Genomic DNA, 15,412 nt, shown 5'->3' on the forward strand with positions numbered 1-15,412 from the left:
AGTTCCTTATTGTTTGAGTGGTATGTTTCTCAGTTGCAGTTTCATGCTGTTCACTCATTTTGTTTGGTTTGAAAACATTTCTTCCTGGAAATTATGATGCTATGTGTTTTTGTGGTAGAATTGCACTTTGCTGAACCTAAAATAGCAGACGTAGACAACATAGTGTGTGAATGAAAATACGAAAACTGCCAACCACTGTCATATGTTGTAGTCTATGGTATGTCTGTACATTTGAAACCATGGAACATTTAAATGCCTCATATTTCACTGAAAATATGTTCCCACTTCACTCAAGTTACCATCCTTCTTATCCCTGTGGCACTTTGAACATCTATATATCTGTACTTGATGGCTGACTATTTATGACCTACTTTAATCATTTTATTTGCAAAAGATATTCACTACTTCACTTATTCACTACTGCAACTAAGACAGTTGCATTTAAATTGTACTGTATTGTAATAATGTATAATACTGTATTTTTCAACAATATCAACAAGGAAAAAGTCATGATTCACTACCTCTCCACTATGTTTTTAAAGCCAGCCATTGCTTTTATAAGGAAAATAATAGCAGTTGTATGATACAATATATATTTCATGGCTAGGCCCAGTAATTATAGTGATTTTAACCATAAATCATCTTAACAAATCTGCAATCTGATATTTAAACATCAAATTGCATTATAGAAATCTGATCTGTCCTCCAGCTCAGTGTTAAAGGGCCCATATTACACATTTTTTATGATTTATAATGTTGTTTCCTGGTCAAAAATATACCTGGAGTTGTGTTTTGTTTCATTCACACATGTTTAACACATAAATCCTGCATATTTAGGCTGAGTTCTTCTCTCAAACTGAAAACACTCATGCACCTTCACTAGAATCATTTAGATAATTTCAGCCCTGGAACTGTCTGTCTTTACTGAATGTAAAGTAAAAGGTAGCTGAAACAGAGCATTTTGAGCTTTGGAGATGTAGACAAACTATTAATGTAGGACTACTCAAACATGTGAATGAAACAAAACACAACTGCAGGTGCGTGTTTGAGGAAGTAACAATATTCTAACATGACTTAAAGCTCATGAGAGTCAATTTACTGTAATATAGGCACTTTTAAATGTGCACTATGTAACTTTTTAGTAGGGGATATTCATGGCGATGTTATTGCTTTCCATGTAATGTTCTAACGTATGGAATTTAACAAATCTATCTTGCAATGTTTTTTTTTCAATTACAAGTATTTTTATTGCTGATAAAATAACATACCTGTTGAGTAGGTCTACTCTCCACATATTTGACTTCAAACTTGTCCTGGTGACGTCATCTGCTTTTTTAATGTCATGCTCTGGAACATTCCATGCAGGCAACAACATCCCCATGGAGACAAACAGATGACAGGCAGACCCCTCATCAGAAAAGTTACATAATGCACCTTTAAAGTTATACTATATTGTGAAGCATATGTTTTAGTGCAGTACATGTCTCTACATACATTCATAACATTTACTATCTGATGTTTTAAAATGTTATTATAATATTGTTGGCTTTGCTCCTGCATAATGTTATGGCTTTTATTGTGGTACATGTTACCCAGGTCTGTGAGTCTGCCTCTCCCAAACACCCAGGGGCAATACACTGTCTCCTTCCCCTTTCCTGTCAGGACTTGCCCCACTTGGGTGTCACACAGCAAACTTGCCTGTCCCTTTGTATTCGATGCATATTTTGTCACTTTGTTATCCGGATGTGGGAGTTTTTTATTAGGAGTTAAAATGTTGGGTTCATGTGACAACGCAATATTCTACAATCTATAGTTTAATTTAAAGATCTTATATTACACAAAATTGACTCTCTTGACCTTTTAGTCATGTTATAATGTTGTTACACAATCAAAAACATACCTGGAGTTGGGTTTTGTTTGTGTAATCCTGCATTATTAGTCTGTCTACATCTCTAAAAGATCAAAATGTTCTGTTCCATCTTGTGATGTTATGAAGTCGTAATTTTCAAGTTAACAACTCCTTTTACCTTTAGTTCAGTAGAGACTGGACATTCCAGAGCTGAAATTATCCAAATGATTCTAGTGAAGGTGTATAGGGTTTAAAAATACAGTGGGACACTTTGTTTTCCATATGAGAGAAGAACTCAGCCAAAGTACGCAGAGTTTGTGTGTGTGAATGAAATGAAACACAACTCCAGGTATGGTTTTGATGAGGAAACAACATTATAACATAGATCAGAAAATAGCATAATATGGGCCCTTAAACACTGAGCTGGAGGAAGGATCAGATCTTGATGGTTAAATTTGCTGTTTAAGTGTCAGATTCCAGATTTGTTGCCCTGGTTTATGGTTAATATCTCTGAAATTACTAGGTCTACACATATGAAACTAAAACTAGTGCAAAAAGAAAACTGGTACAACTGACTCAGATCCAGAAAACTTTATTGAACTTCTCACATACACATGAACATACTGTATGGAATGCTTTGGTCCATTACAGTTTACAAGTGGAATTTAAGTGGAAGTTAATCAAACAATACAGTATATTACAATGCAAATTATTTCTTTGTTAGCATAGTAAACAAAGATTAACTTCTTTTTTTTTTTACTCATAGCTTGAGAAAGTGGTGCCACTATTCAAACCTCAAAGTTGTGGTTGTGGCAGTTTCAAGCACTTTAAGCCAAAAGATTATCATGGTAACTTTGTAGAGCCAATCCCAAACAAAAAATGACAAGGTTCATTTATTTTTTTTATTAGTTTATTTATTTCATTCATAAAGTATAAAAAGACATAAAGTGTTATAATGGTAAACATACGAGGAATGGATGAAAAGGAGCGGAACGAAGAGTAATCTTGTGTAATCTGCCCCCTTTTCTAGATAATACTTTAATGGTGCACTGTGGGACTTTTTGGTTGAGGTCCTGCTTGTTTCTATGGATGTCATTTCTCTGCTTAGAAAGTTACACAGTATGACATTAAACAGCTCTACCTTACATTTATTCAATTAGAGGTTTTATAGCTCAAAAATACCTACAAAATAGGCATTTGGACAGATCTGACCTGTAACTTGGTCTGGTTTGATCTCCGTGAAGATAGAAAGGTTTAATACTATACTGTAAAACATTACAGACAAAGCAATAACATCACCAAGGAGAAAAGCATTTGACGCACCCTTCACCAGAAAAGTTACACAATGCACCTTTATGAGTTAAATAGACCCTCATCTTCCATCTGAAATTATGTCAACACTATCTATTAAATGCTTTTCTCACATGAGCTAGTAGGCCTGGTAGTTTGGTGAGAAGAGTTGGGGCTGATTTAGTGCACTGGTGTCTAGGTGTCATTGTGGAGGGTGCTTGGGTGGGTCCTGTGAACTGAAGCATGATGGGAGTATAAGGCCAGTAACCAGGTCATGGTGACTCCAAGTGGCCTTGTTTTGGAACTGAGAGATTCTTGTCATGTCTACTTTCACTATTGTTCGTAGCTGAAAATTCATACAGAGAGAGCATTGTGAATTTGGTTAGGTGTTTTCCTGAATGTTACATAAAGAGCTAAACTTTAAGTAATAGTTTTAGAGTACATTTATAACAGATAATTTGACATGTGTTGGTCATTTGGACAGTTTTGCATTCTTCTGTTGGACTAGAAGTAGAAACAAGTGGTAATAGTAGTCGTAGATGTAGTAGTTATTTGTGATGGTTGTCATTATTGTAGTAGTAGCAGTTGTAGTATGAAGTTATAGTAGTTAAAGCTGACGAATTTCAGCATTTCTGACAATATTTTACCAAATACTAACTTACCAGTAACTTCTTCAGTAATATTAAAAATAAAAGTACATTATCAGTACATCAGTAAGTCATATTTAGTTTCATTTGTGTCTGAAATGGTCCTGTATCTCTTTTCTGAGTTGGAGGGGAGACAAGTAGTAGTACACAGTGTAGTAGTAGTAGCAGTAGAAGTTATTTGTGATGGTAGTAGTTGGTAGTGGCAGATGTAGTAAGTAGTTGTGGTGTTTAAAGTTGACAGATTTCTACAATGTTTTACCAAATAATAAAAGTACTTGAAATAAAAGTGTGAAGTCACTATCAATACATCAGTAAGTCATATTTTGTTTCCTTTGTATTTGAAATGGTGCTGTCTCTTTTTTGTCTCTTTTCGGAGAGTTTAGTGTGGAGTGGGGCGGGTGCGGGGGGGCGGGTGTGGGCGGGGCCAGGCTTTGTGGAGTTTAGCGGGTGGATTACAGCTTTGTCGCTGTGTGTTTGTGTGGCTCAAACACAGAGGCACACGTGGAGCCAGAGGACCTGCTCTTTACACTGCAGCCAGCAAGGACGGATTTAGCCTTTTTAACAACTACAACCGCCTATGAGAGAGGGAGGGGGAGAGGGAGAGAAGAGAAAGAAGACAGAGTGTGGACTTCTGTTGCCTTGTGAGATATGGACCCAGAAGAAGAGAGTTTGTGGTGTGATGGAAAAGTAGATTTTTATGAATTAGATTTTCAATTTTAGATTAAGATCTTTCATCTTTTTAACAACTACTGCTGCCCATGAGAGAGGGAGAGACAGAAGAGGGAAAGAAAGGAGAGAGTGGACTTCTGTTCCTTTTTGAGATATGGACTCAGAAATACAAGTTGTGGTGCAATGGACAAGCTGATTTTTTATGAATTAGATATTCAGTTTTAGGTTAAGATCTTGTCATCTTTTTAACAACTGCAACCTATGAGAGAGGGAGACAGAGAGAGGAGAAAAGAAAGAAGACAGAGAGTGGACTTCTGTTTCATTTTAAGATATGAACTCAGAAGTAGGACTTATGGTGCAATGGAAACATGCTGATTTTTGTGAATTAAATGTTCAATTTTAGGTTATGATCTTGTCACTTTTTCGAAGAGAGCGAGACAGAAGAAAGAAAAGACAGAACTTTGAGCTTTTGTACCATTTTGAGAGATGAACTCAACATGCTGGTGGTGCAATGGAAATTAGACTGTTTTCAAATTTAGGTTTGGATCTGGCCACTTTTTGACAACCGCTGCCGCTTTTTGGAGAAAGAAAGAAAGAACGAAAGAAAGAACGAAAGAAAGGAAAGAAGAAAAAAAAGAAAGAATTTTGTACCATTTTGACTTGACTCACAAGAAGAAATTGTGGTGCAATGGACATTTAGATTTTCAAAAATTTTAAGATTTTCAAATTGATTTTTTTTTTTCTCATGGAGAGAAGAAGGGGAAAACATTTGAAACATTTGACTTTGAGATATGGACAGAGGATACTAACAGAATTCTCTAGTGTTAGTGCATTGGAAGAAACCCTTTTATTTATTTTTTTAATATATTTGAACTTCTAGTAGCTACGAGACAGAGACTAAAGACTTCAAGATCATTTTCAGATATGGACTGAATTTGTGAGAAGAAAATACAGTTTTTAACATTTTTGTGGTGAAATGGAAAGTAACATTGATTGAATTAGAGGAGTCAACCATCTGGATGCTATATTTTCACCATAGCAATATATAGAAACTGGACACAGTACTTGCAGAGGCCTGATTTGAACTGTAAGAATATCCCTTAACTGTGACATATCCAACTTTTGTATTGTCTGGGATCTTCTGTCTTCTTTCAATATCCAAATTGCCTTTCAAATTGCTTCATAATTTGTCCAGCGAGAATGGAACAGAGCTACAATTTTGTGAGAGAGATGTCCAGATTTAGGTAGAGAGGCTGGACTCGAGGGAGGAGGGACAGAGAGGAGCAGAGAGGAGCAGAGGAGAGCAGAGCCAGCCCCTTCTCCTCGTGTTTGGGGGTGGTCTTTAGGGGCTTTGTATGCAGAACATCACCGGACACCAACCCAAGAGGAGATGTCATTTGTTTTACAGTGCGTCTGTGAGCGTCTGGGGTGAAACTAGAGCTACCTCTGCTCCATCTGGTCATGCATCTGGACTTTACCAACCCCCTTTGAAGGCGCTTGTATTCCCGCTAATTTTATTTATTATTTTTTTGTTTTTCCAACTTGAAGAAAATCTAAATGATGTGGACTTTAACGGATTCAACTTTATTTTTTTGGACCGATGAAGAGCTGAATGAGTGAGAAAGTTAGCCGGTTGGCGTTGAGTGAGTGGCCATGCGGAGCTAGGCAGACCCACGCGCCCTGATGCCCGTTGCTATGCTACCGTGCCCTCAGCCCGCCGTCCGGTCCGACTGGAGGTTTCAGAACGCGGTGGGGGTAGACTGTAGTGCCCCTGAACCACGCTGTATCTGGGTGGCAGTGCTGCGCGGAGCCACTGGTACCACAGAGACGAGCATGCCGAGCGGGCACAGTGCATACCAGCCCTGGGTAAGAATGGGCTACGTGGGTACAATGTGTGGGAAGCCTATTCATGGTTCTCAGGTTTAGGCCTGTTACAAATTTTGAAGTTCAATATATTGCTGTAAATATAGAAGATAAAGGATAATACTGAAACAAATTAATGCCACTGACACAAAAACCCGAAGGCAGTTTAAACAGAAACTATTCTAAATCTACAATATTGTTAAAAAATCATGAGCTGAATGACACTCTTTCACTACTGTAGTTTGCATCTGTAATGAGTCAGAAGTAATTAATTCAACCTTTTACAGCTTAAATTTTGTCATATAGCTGAAAAAATAAAAAATTAAATCCCAGTAGAGCAAAGAAAATGTATACATGATAAATATTGACCCCAAAAAATGTTGTTTCAGCTTTCATATATAGAGGGATAAACTGATATAGTAATTTTGTGACCTATTCAGGCCTATTCAGATTCCTAACATTTTAATGACTACTATGCCAGCTACAAGATAAATTAGTGAAAATAGTGTCAATTAGTAGTATTTGTTGTAGTAGTAGTAGTAGTAGTAGTAGTAGTAGCAGCAGTAATAGTAGTAGTAGTAGCAGTAATAGTAGTAGCAGTAGTAGTAGTAGTAGTAGTAGTAGTAGCAGTAGTAGTAGTAGTAGTAGTAGTAGTAGTAGTAGTATAGCAGAAATGGGTTTGTTTTGGTTAGACTTTTCAAAGCTTCATCAGTTCATTGAAGGATTTTCAGCTTTGTGCACTTGTAACAAAATGTACCACCAGAATGGCTGGACTGTAGTAGTAGCAGTAGTAGCAGTAGTAGCCATAAAAATACCGTTATACCTTAGCCCTTTATTTAGAAATCTTAATTTTGTTAGAATGCTAGTATTTACTCTAAAACCAGGTGTCTATTTCCTTTATTTAATTAAATTTAGCTTTTTCAGTTCAATTTTTTTTGCCTATATTCAACATAATGTAGTGTAGTCCATCCATACAACACTGGAGTCCTGTAGCTAAATGTCCACGTAATTACTTCTAATGCAATCAGTGACTGCGTCATTTTATCTATGTATTTTATGGTGCAACTTTCCTCTTAATCTTCTCAGCTTTGCACCATTACGTGACACAACATCCTCCTTAAAAACTGTTGTCAATCTCACATGACAACAAGGTAATCCTCGTATTGTCCGCCCATTGTTTAAAGTGGGAAAGTATTTAACTGCTGACAGATACTTGAAGTACAAATACAGACTTTTCTTTAGGCTGTCTCTTAGTGTCATGTCATTTTATACCATTAATGTAAAGAGCCCACATTGCGCTATTTTCTGATTTATGTTATAATGTTGTTTCCTTATCACAGACAGACCTGGAGTTGTGTTTTGTTTCATTCACAAATGTTTAACACACGAACTCTGCATATTCAGTTCTTCTCTTGAACAGAAAACAGTCTGTTCCACCTTGTGATGTCAATACAGAAAGTGCTTCATTGTGTTTTTAAACTCCATACGCCTTCACTAGAATCATTTGGATCATTTCAGCCCTGGAATTGCCTATGTGAAACTGGAATAAAGGTAAAAGGCAGCTTTTGAAAACTAATGCTTCATGACGTCACAAGGTGGAACAGAGTTTTTTTTAGCTTGAGATGCAGACAGATTAATAATAAAGGGTTACTCAAGCATGTGTGAATGAAACAAAACACAACTCCTGTTATGTTTTTGAGGAGGTAACAACATGGCTTAAATTTTGTGGAATATAATGTAGGACCTTTAAAGACTATGCTAACTCCACTGATAGCATATGATCTTGCAGTTGTTTTTGCTTGGGGAAAAAAATCTGTTAGGGTATCTTTTGCTTAGAGGGCTGCTAATTACTGGCTTAAGAAAACACATGAGTTGCAAGTGCCAATTTTAGCGAGGTGCGAGGAGGGGGCAGATCGCAGAAGGCAGGCTGCAAGTTTACCCCACCCCCTTCAAAATGCCCCGAGAATACAGGGCAGTTATGCTAGATTATATGTTATAATCTATTTACTCATTTCTGCATTTGTATGTTTCTACCATCCCCCTTTTGTTGTATTTAAATCACTGACACAATTTAGAAAGGCCACAATCAGGGCAGAAATGCATGTATTTATAATGGGGGAGGAGAGAATACTAGTCTACATCGGTTTACAGTGGTCACGATATTACAATTCCATACTTGATTTCGATACTAAGGAATTGACTCAGTTCTCAATACCCATTATGATACCACAGGTTAAAGCCATATTTATTTATTTCATTTTACAAAACCTATACAGACATTTAGAGTAGTTCGTGCAATTCTGTGGAAGTCTTGTAAAAAGGACCTCCCCCAGAAGCTACCTTAGTTTATAAAATGGGCCCCAGATATATACGAAAACAAAATACATAGTTACAAGTTATAATTTCATACAGTCCTACATGCTTCTTTTTTAGTAACAGAATGTACTTTTAATGTTTAAAATAAAAGTACTTTCTTTATGTTACTAGTTTTGATGATTTATTGCTGTACTGATATTTGCTCAGATTAGTTTTTAAAATAGATTAGTATCTGATTTTCAATACTTTTCAAAACCCTACAAAGGTTAAGTGCAAAAACTGAATTGTGTGATTTTGTATGGTGTGTGTATCATGATGTGAGATCGGGAGTCTGTGGTTTGTTTTGGCTAGACTTTGCAAAGTTATCGGCCTTCATCAGTTCATTGAAGGATTCTTTTTGCTGTGTGTGTACGTGTCCGTGTAACAAAATGTGCCATGGATAATTTGAGCTGGAATGTAATAGTAGTAATGGTGGTGGTGATGGTGGTAGTAGCAAGGGCGTAGGTTTGGTCTCAGCATGAAACTAACTGATAGGTTACTTGATAAACAGATAAATTATATAATATTTTTGTATGACGCACACTGCAAAAACCAAACAGCACATCTTTATAAGAAAGGTTAAAATGGGATAAGAAGTTGTGTATATGTTTTATGAAGTCTTCCCAAAAACACAGAGTCCGGGCAGGTCCAAAATAAGTGAGAAGTGGTTTCATTTTTCAGTTTGCAAAATATATCATTTATGTCCTTCTAAGATGATTCTTCTTGTTGGTGATGAGATATTTGTGAGGAACTGTCCATACATTTTTCCATAGAATATTGTCAATAGAGTCTGGCTGCTAACAGTGCTCGAGTAGGGCTCCATTAAAGAGGTGCACTTGTGGTGATAGTCCCTCTTTTTCCGCAGCGACTCATTATAAGGCAAGTTTATTTGAAGATGAAGCCAAGTAAGTTCCTTTTGAAAAGTTTTTCAAAGTTTGGTGTGCAGCGCCTTCACTCACGCCTGCTCAAGCCTCCATCTTCAGGTGCGGCCCTGTCCTGTCGCTTCCCCAGTTTAGGCTCCTGGGTCCACTAATGACATCACTCTGTTGCAGCCAATGAAATAGTGGCAGGGTTAACCCTGTGTTCATTTCACTGAATACATCTCAGAACATCTAAGAAACAAAATGTGAACTAAAATGTGTTAAATTAATACTATTGTGTTTGGAAAAATATCAGAATATTTGTTTATTAAAATAAAATTGCAAATATTGGTTGTGACATGTCCCCACCATCCCTATGCAAATCTTCAGGAGTAGTAGTAGTAGTAGTAGTAGTAGTTACAGTAGTAATTACAGTAGTAGTTGTTGTTGGGAGTACTGAATAGATGTAGTCCTAGTACTAACAGCACTACTAGTAATATTTATAGTAGTACACCTAGTAGTAGAATTATGCCAACTACACCTTAAATGCATTAACTGAAATTTTATATTGTTCATAAGAAATATACTTTCAAATAGAAAAACTAGTTTCTAAAAATAATTGAAGATTCATTTGAATATGACCTGGCTGAGCTTTAATTTTAGTTAATTATAGCCTCTGTTTGCATTTTATTTTTTAATTAACTCATGTGTGGAATGCCGCTCAGTTTCCTTTCACTATTTACTCCACGCTCTACCAGTCCAACCTGTAAAAAAACACACTAAAAAGCTCCGTTTTGGAAAATATCCCAGTACAAACGTTTGAATTATGACCAACCTCGATGACAGACTGAGAACAATGTGTCTCGGGAGCAGGTGAATTTCAAAACCTGTTTAACTGACATTACATCATCATCGCGCGCCCTGTGATTGAACTGCGTAAGGGGTCAGACTGGCTGTTAACGCATATATTAATATTGACTTAGCGACGCTGGTTTAGTGAGCTACGCCAAGGAGAGAGGGAGGTTGTGTGTTTGAACTTGATAGAGGTTTTTATAGCATTGTACGGAGAAAGTCTAATTTGGATTCATATTTTTGGACTATGGGACATGTATGATGCTTCTAGACTTGCAAAGGTGGTCAAGTGTACCGTCATTTTTTATGGTGAGTCACAATATATTCAGTATATTTTGTAGTATTTTTTATAGATTGATACTTTCTATATACCTATTAGGAAACACATCTTTTCAGGACAAAATAAAGTAAATTTAGCAGAATTGTATTGTGAATAAAGGAAGGAAAGAAGATTATTATTAGTATTATTAGTATTAGTAGTAGTAGTAGCAGTAGCAGCAGCAGCAGCAGCAGCAGCAGCAGTAGTAGTGGTAGTAGTAGTAGTTGTTGTTGTTGTTGTATAGCAGTAGTAGTAGTAGTAGTAGAAGTAGTAGTAGTAGTAGTAGATAGCACAGACATTTTAGAATGTAGTAGTAGTAGTCAAAACTTCATTGTAGTTTTACAGTAATTAGTTTTTATTTGTAGTATATATACATTCATTAGTAACATTGTAGTGGAATAGTAGTGGCAAAAAGTATTAAGTAGAAAATGTAATACTTATATCATTAGCAAAAGTAGAGTAGTACTATAGTCGTAGTAGTAGAATTTGTACATGTGTTGTAAGATATATTTCAGTTGTTTGGAATACATTCACCTCTAAATAACTACTGCAAAATTGTATTGAGAATGAAGGAAGGAAAGAAGTGTAGTAGTGGTACTAAATAACAATACTTTAGCTTGATTTGTCTGTCCCTTTGCGTACTGTCCCCTGTCCCGTTCCCTGTGTGTGTTGTAGACAGTCAGGATTAAACCATGGTCAGCGATTGTAGCCTCCTAAATCTCCACTTTTCAAACAGGTTGCAGCTCTCAGCTTTTTAAAAGACCATTATTGTTCACTGGCTCGTCCTGCATTCCTCCTGTACTCCGAGAGAGACAGGACCTGCTATTCCAACACCGGGAATGTCAAATTCTGGGGTTACGATTATTGAAATTTCACGTTTATTTTTTATTTTTTACCGGTCACAACTAATTTTTTTTTTTACTCAGCAATGATTTTTTTAATCATTTGTTTAAAGGGCACATGTTACACTATTGTTTGATGTATGTTATAATGTTGTTTCTTCATCAGAAACATACCTGGAGTTGTGTTTTGTTTCATTCACACATGCTAAATGAATATTTCTCTTGTCTTCTTTTCTCAAACTGAAAACACTATTCCAATTTGACCACAGATGTAATGCGGTGCTCCACTGTATTTTTTTTAACTCCATACATCTTCATTAGAATCATTTTGATAATTTTAGCTTTGAATTGACTAGATCTCTACTGAACTAAAGGTAAAAGGTGATGTTAACTTGAAAACTATAACTACATGACATCACAAGGCTGAACAAATCATTCTGAGCTTTGGGGATGTAGACAGACTAATAATAAAGGATTACTGAAACATACGTGAATCAAACGAAACTAAACTCCAGGTATGTTTTTGATGAGGTAACAACATTCCATTATGGCTTAAAGCTCACAAGAGTAAATTTTGCGTAATAAAGGACCTTAAAAACCTTTATAAAAATGCATTAAGAGCCAGATAGTAATACTATTATCTGCAGTAAAATCTCAGAATAACCAGAGAGACTGCGGTTTAATTCCAACTCTAGGCGTTGCACACTGCTGTTGTGTCTTTGGGCATAGCACGTTACCTGCTCTGCTAGTATGAAAATGTCTCATTTGTGCTCTGGGGTCAGTGAGGCCATAGGGACAGAATATCAGTCGCACTTCAGGCAGTCTCCCCCAAGACAGTTGTAGCTACATGGATTGACTAGGTCATATATTATGCAAAATTGACTCTTGTGAGCTTTAAGCCATGACAGAACATAACTCAACAGAACATAACTGGAGATGTGTTTGGTTTCGTTCACACATATTTGAGTAATCCTGCATTATTAGTCTGTCTCCATAAGCTTGGCAATTCCAGCTCTGAAATTATCCAAATGACTGTAGTGAAGGTGTGTGGGGCACTTACTATATTACCACATGATATCACAAGGTGGATCAGATTGTTTTTCTGTTTGTGTGTTGTGTGTTTCTCTCAACTTTTGATGAGGAAACATTATAATAACATCAGAAAACTGTATAATACAGGCCTTTTAAGTGTTTTGAAAAGTGCCTGAAATTCAAAGAAAAAAAAAGAAATTTGTTTACACATTTTCACATTCCTAACATTTTGTTCCAGAAATGAACAAAGAACAGTTTAGATTACCAGATTTGGGGATTACTGCACAGTGTATAGACACACTTTATCTGTCCAGATCTTAATGAAATTTGACTGGGAACATCCTATCCTCTCCAAGTACTGCTTATTTTGTGTATTTATAACCAAACATTGCAGTGGTTGCTCTTTAATTGAACTCTGAAGTGGAAATATCCTTGGGCACACTGTTATACAAACATATGCTTTATTTTTCCAGGTTGAAATTAATTTGAGGAAGCACAGGAAGCATTGTGTGGCCTTGTCTATTGATTATTATTTAGATTTAAAGATGCATTATGTAACTTTTTGGTTGGGAGTCCCTCACTTGCTTGTTTCTGGTCTTTGTCTGCCAAGTATGCACAGTATGACATTAAACAGCTCTATCTTACTGTTATTCTTTTACAGATGTTTTTATAGCTCAAAAATACCTAGAAAATTTACATCCTGATTGTGAGCGTGGTTGCCTCTCCACAGATCTGACCCGTAACTTGGTCTGGTTTGGTTTCCATGAAGACAGAAAGGTTTAATACCATGCTGTAAAACATCCTAACCAAGCAATATCATCTCCATGAGGAAAAGCATTTGACAGACCCTCCAGAAAAGTTACACAATGCACCTTTACGCTATTAATTAATCAATCAAGTTTTTAGTTTTTTTTTTCCTTTTTTGTGTTCCCTTTGAGGAAATTTGGTTTTAAAAGTCTATTCCGAGCAGTGCAATGAGGAGGTTTCCCCAGTCTGGCTACATAGGAAGTCAAGTTTAGACCCAAAACCACAGCAAAAATTTTCCAAGAGTCAAGTTGGTTAAACAATGTCCGACTGCCTGGAGCTGCAGCTTACAAAGGTTTAGCTGGAATTTAGAAATATATGGTTTACTTATTTTACATGGAAACTACTCCTACAGTTTTTCCCCTGGATTGAGGGAATACTGTGTGATAATCTGATAATATGAAAGATGTGGAAACAGTTATGGACTATAAAGTGTAATTTGATTAACGGTCCTATATTACGCAAAATTGACTCTTGTGAGCTTTAAGTCACATTAGGATGTTGTTACCTAATCAGAAACTTACCTGGATTTGTGTTGTGTTTCATTCACATGTTTGAGTATCTTTCATTATTAGTTATGTCATAGAGCCGTAGTTTTTAGTAAAGATTGGCAATTCCAGATTTGAAATTATAAAAATGTTTCAAGTGAAGGTGCATGGATTTGAATGGGAAGATCTTGGATTTATTTTTTTTAAAGAAAATATATATTGTAAGTCACAAGTCTTGTTTAGGTTCCATATATTATTTTGGGAAAGGTTGAGTTTAATGTTCAAGGCCTACCATCACTCCCATGTTAGCCCCTTGGCCTTGTATCTTCGAATAAAGGGTCAATGTATAGAAAGAGGGAGATGTATTTATTAGTATCTAATTATTTGAATCCTTGAAAGTCTCAAATCTGTTCCAAACTACATGCTTTCACTGACAGAGGATTGGCTATAGATCTCAATTAAAAAGTCTTGAGCTGCTCATTGATATTGTTTTAATAACAGTTATATTCCTGCAAGTTCAAATACATTTCCTACATTGTCCGGAATAGTGGGAATCTCGCTCTCCAGGATCCAGTCAGTCCTATGTGTTTGGGTAATCACAGGGTTGGTATTCCCAGCTCCGTGCGGGAGGGGCCATGTGGTCGAAACCAGCGAGCTCGTGCCTGTCCTGTCTCCTTATCCCAATCCTCCTCCTCCCTCCTCCCCATATCTCCTACTTCCTACTTCCTACCTCCTTCCCGTGCACCCTTGCCCCATTCACTCGTTTACAGTGTGTGTTTGGACTTGTCCCAGGGCAAGAATTCAACCCTCTTTCTAACTGTTTGCCCCCTTGCATGCTTTCTTACTTCAGCTTTTTTTTTTTTGGTCCAGTTAAACTCCCACATACACTTTCATGCCACCGTTGGCCACATATTCAAACTAGAAGGGCTGGCGTTGCTTTGTTTGGACAGCTAGACTAAACCTCGAAATTTCACAAAGATTTATGGATCTCAATTATGAAAATGTGCACTTTTGTACTTGTGTTTTGGGCTGACATTCAACTGTTTTCAAAATTGATTTCTAGAGATTTTTAGTTCAAAAATTTCAACTTACCTGTTTGATTTGGCTGTAGTGTTGTCACGAATTGCAATGCTAAAATTTTGATACATTTTAATATTTTGTTTAGATTAAACAGCTCTATTTTATCTATCTATCTCAGCTCTATTTCTTAAATTACAGGTGATTTTATAGCTCAAATATATCTAGAAAAACAGGCATTCTGACTGAGTGGAGGTCCCTCTCCACAGATCTCACCTGTAACTTGGTCTGGTTTGGTCTTCATGAAGATAGAAAGGTGTAATACCATACTGTGAAACATTCCAGACCAAGTAATAATATCTCCATGGAGAACAGCTTTTGATAGACCCTCCACTAGAAAAGTTACACAAGTTCATAAAGATTTATGGAACTCAATTATGAAAATGTGCACTTTTGTACTTCTGTTTTTGGCTGACCTCCCACTGTTTAGTCCTGGTGGTCCTGGTCTGGTGTTCAAAATGTAAT

General features: G+C 36.6%; 1 protein-coding gene across 1 annotated transcript in view; it reads left to right on the forward strand.

Annotated features, from left to right (window-relative positions):
- Nucleotides 1-4,274: 4,274 nt before the first annotated feature.
- arhgap23a (Rho GTPase activating protein 23a) overlaps nucleotides 4,275-15,412 on the forward strand; it is a 63,594-nt gene continuing 52,456 nt past the window's right edge. The window contains 1 exon segment of the mRNA XM_055152251.1: nucleotides 4,275-6,321. Coding sequence (XP_055008226.1) covers nucleotides 6,139-6,321 — 183 coding nt within the window. The 5' untranslated portion in view covers nucleotides 4,275-6,138.

The sequence above is a fragment of the Boleophthalmus pectinirostris genome, unplaced genomic scaffold, assembly GCF_026225935.1.
Source record: "Boleophthalmus pectinirostris isolate CB_2022bp ecotype Guang Dong unplaced genomic scaffold, ASM2622593v1 HiC_scaffold_17, whole genome shotgun sequence".
Lineage (NCBI taxonomy): Eukaryota > Metazoa > Chordata > Actinopteri > Gobiiformes > Gobiidae > Boleophthalmus > Boleophthalmus pectinirostris.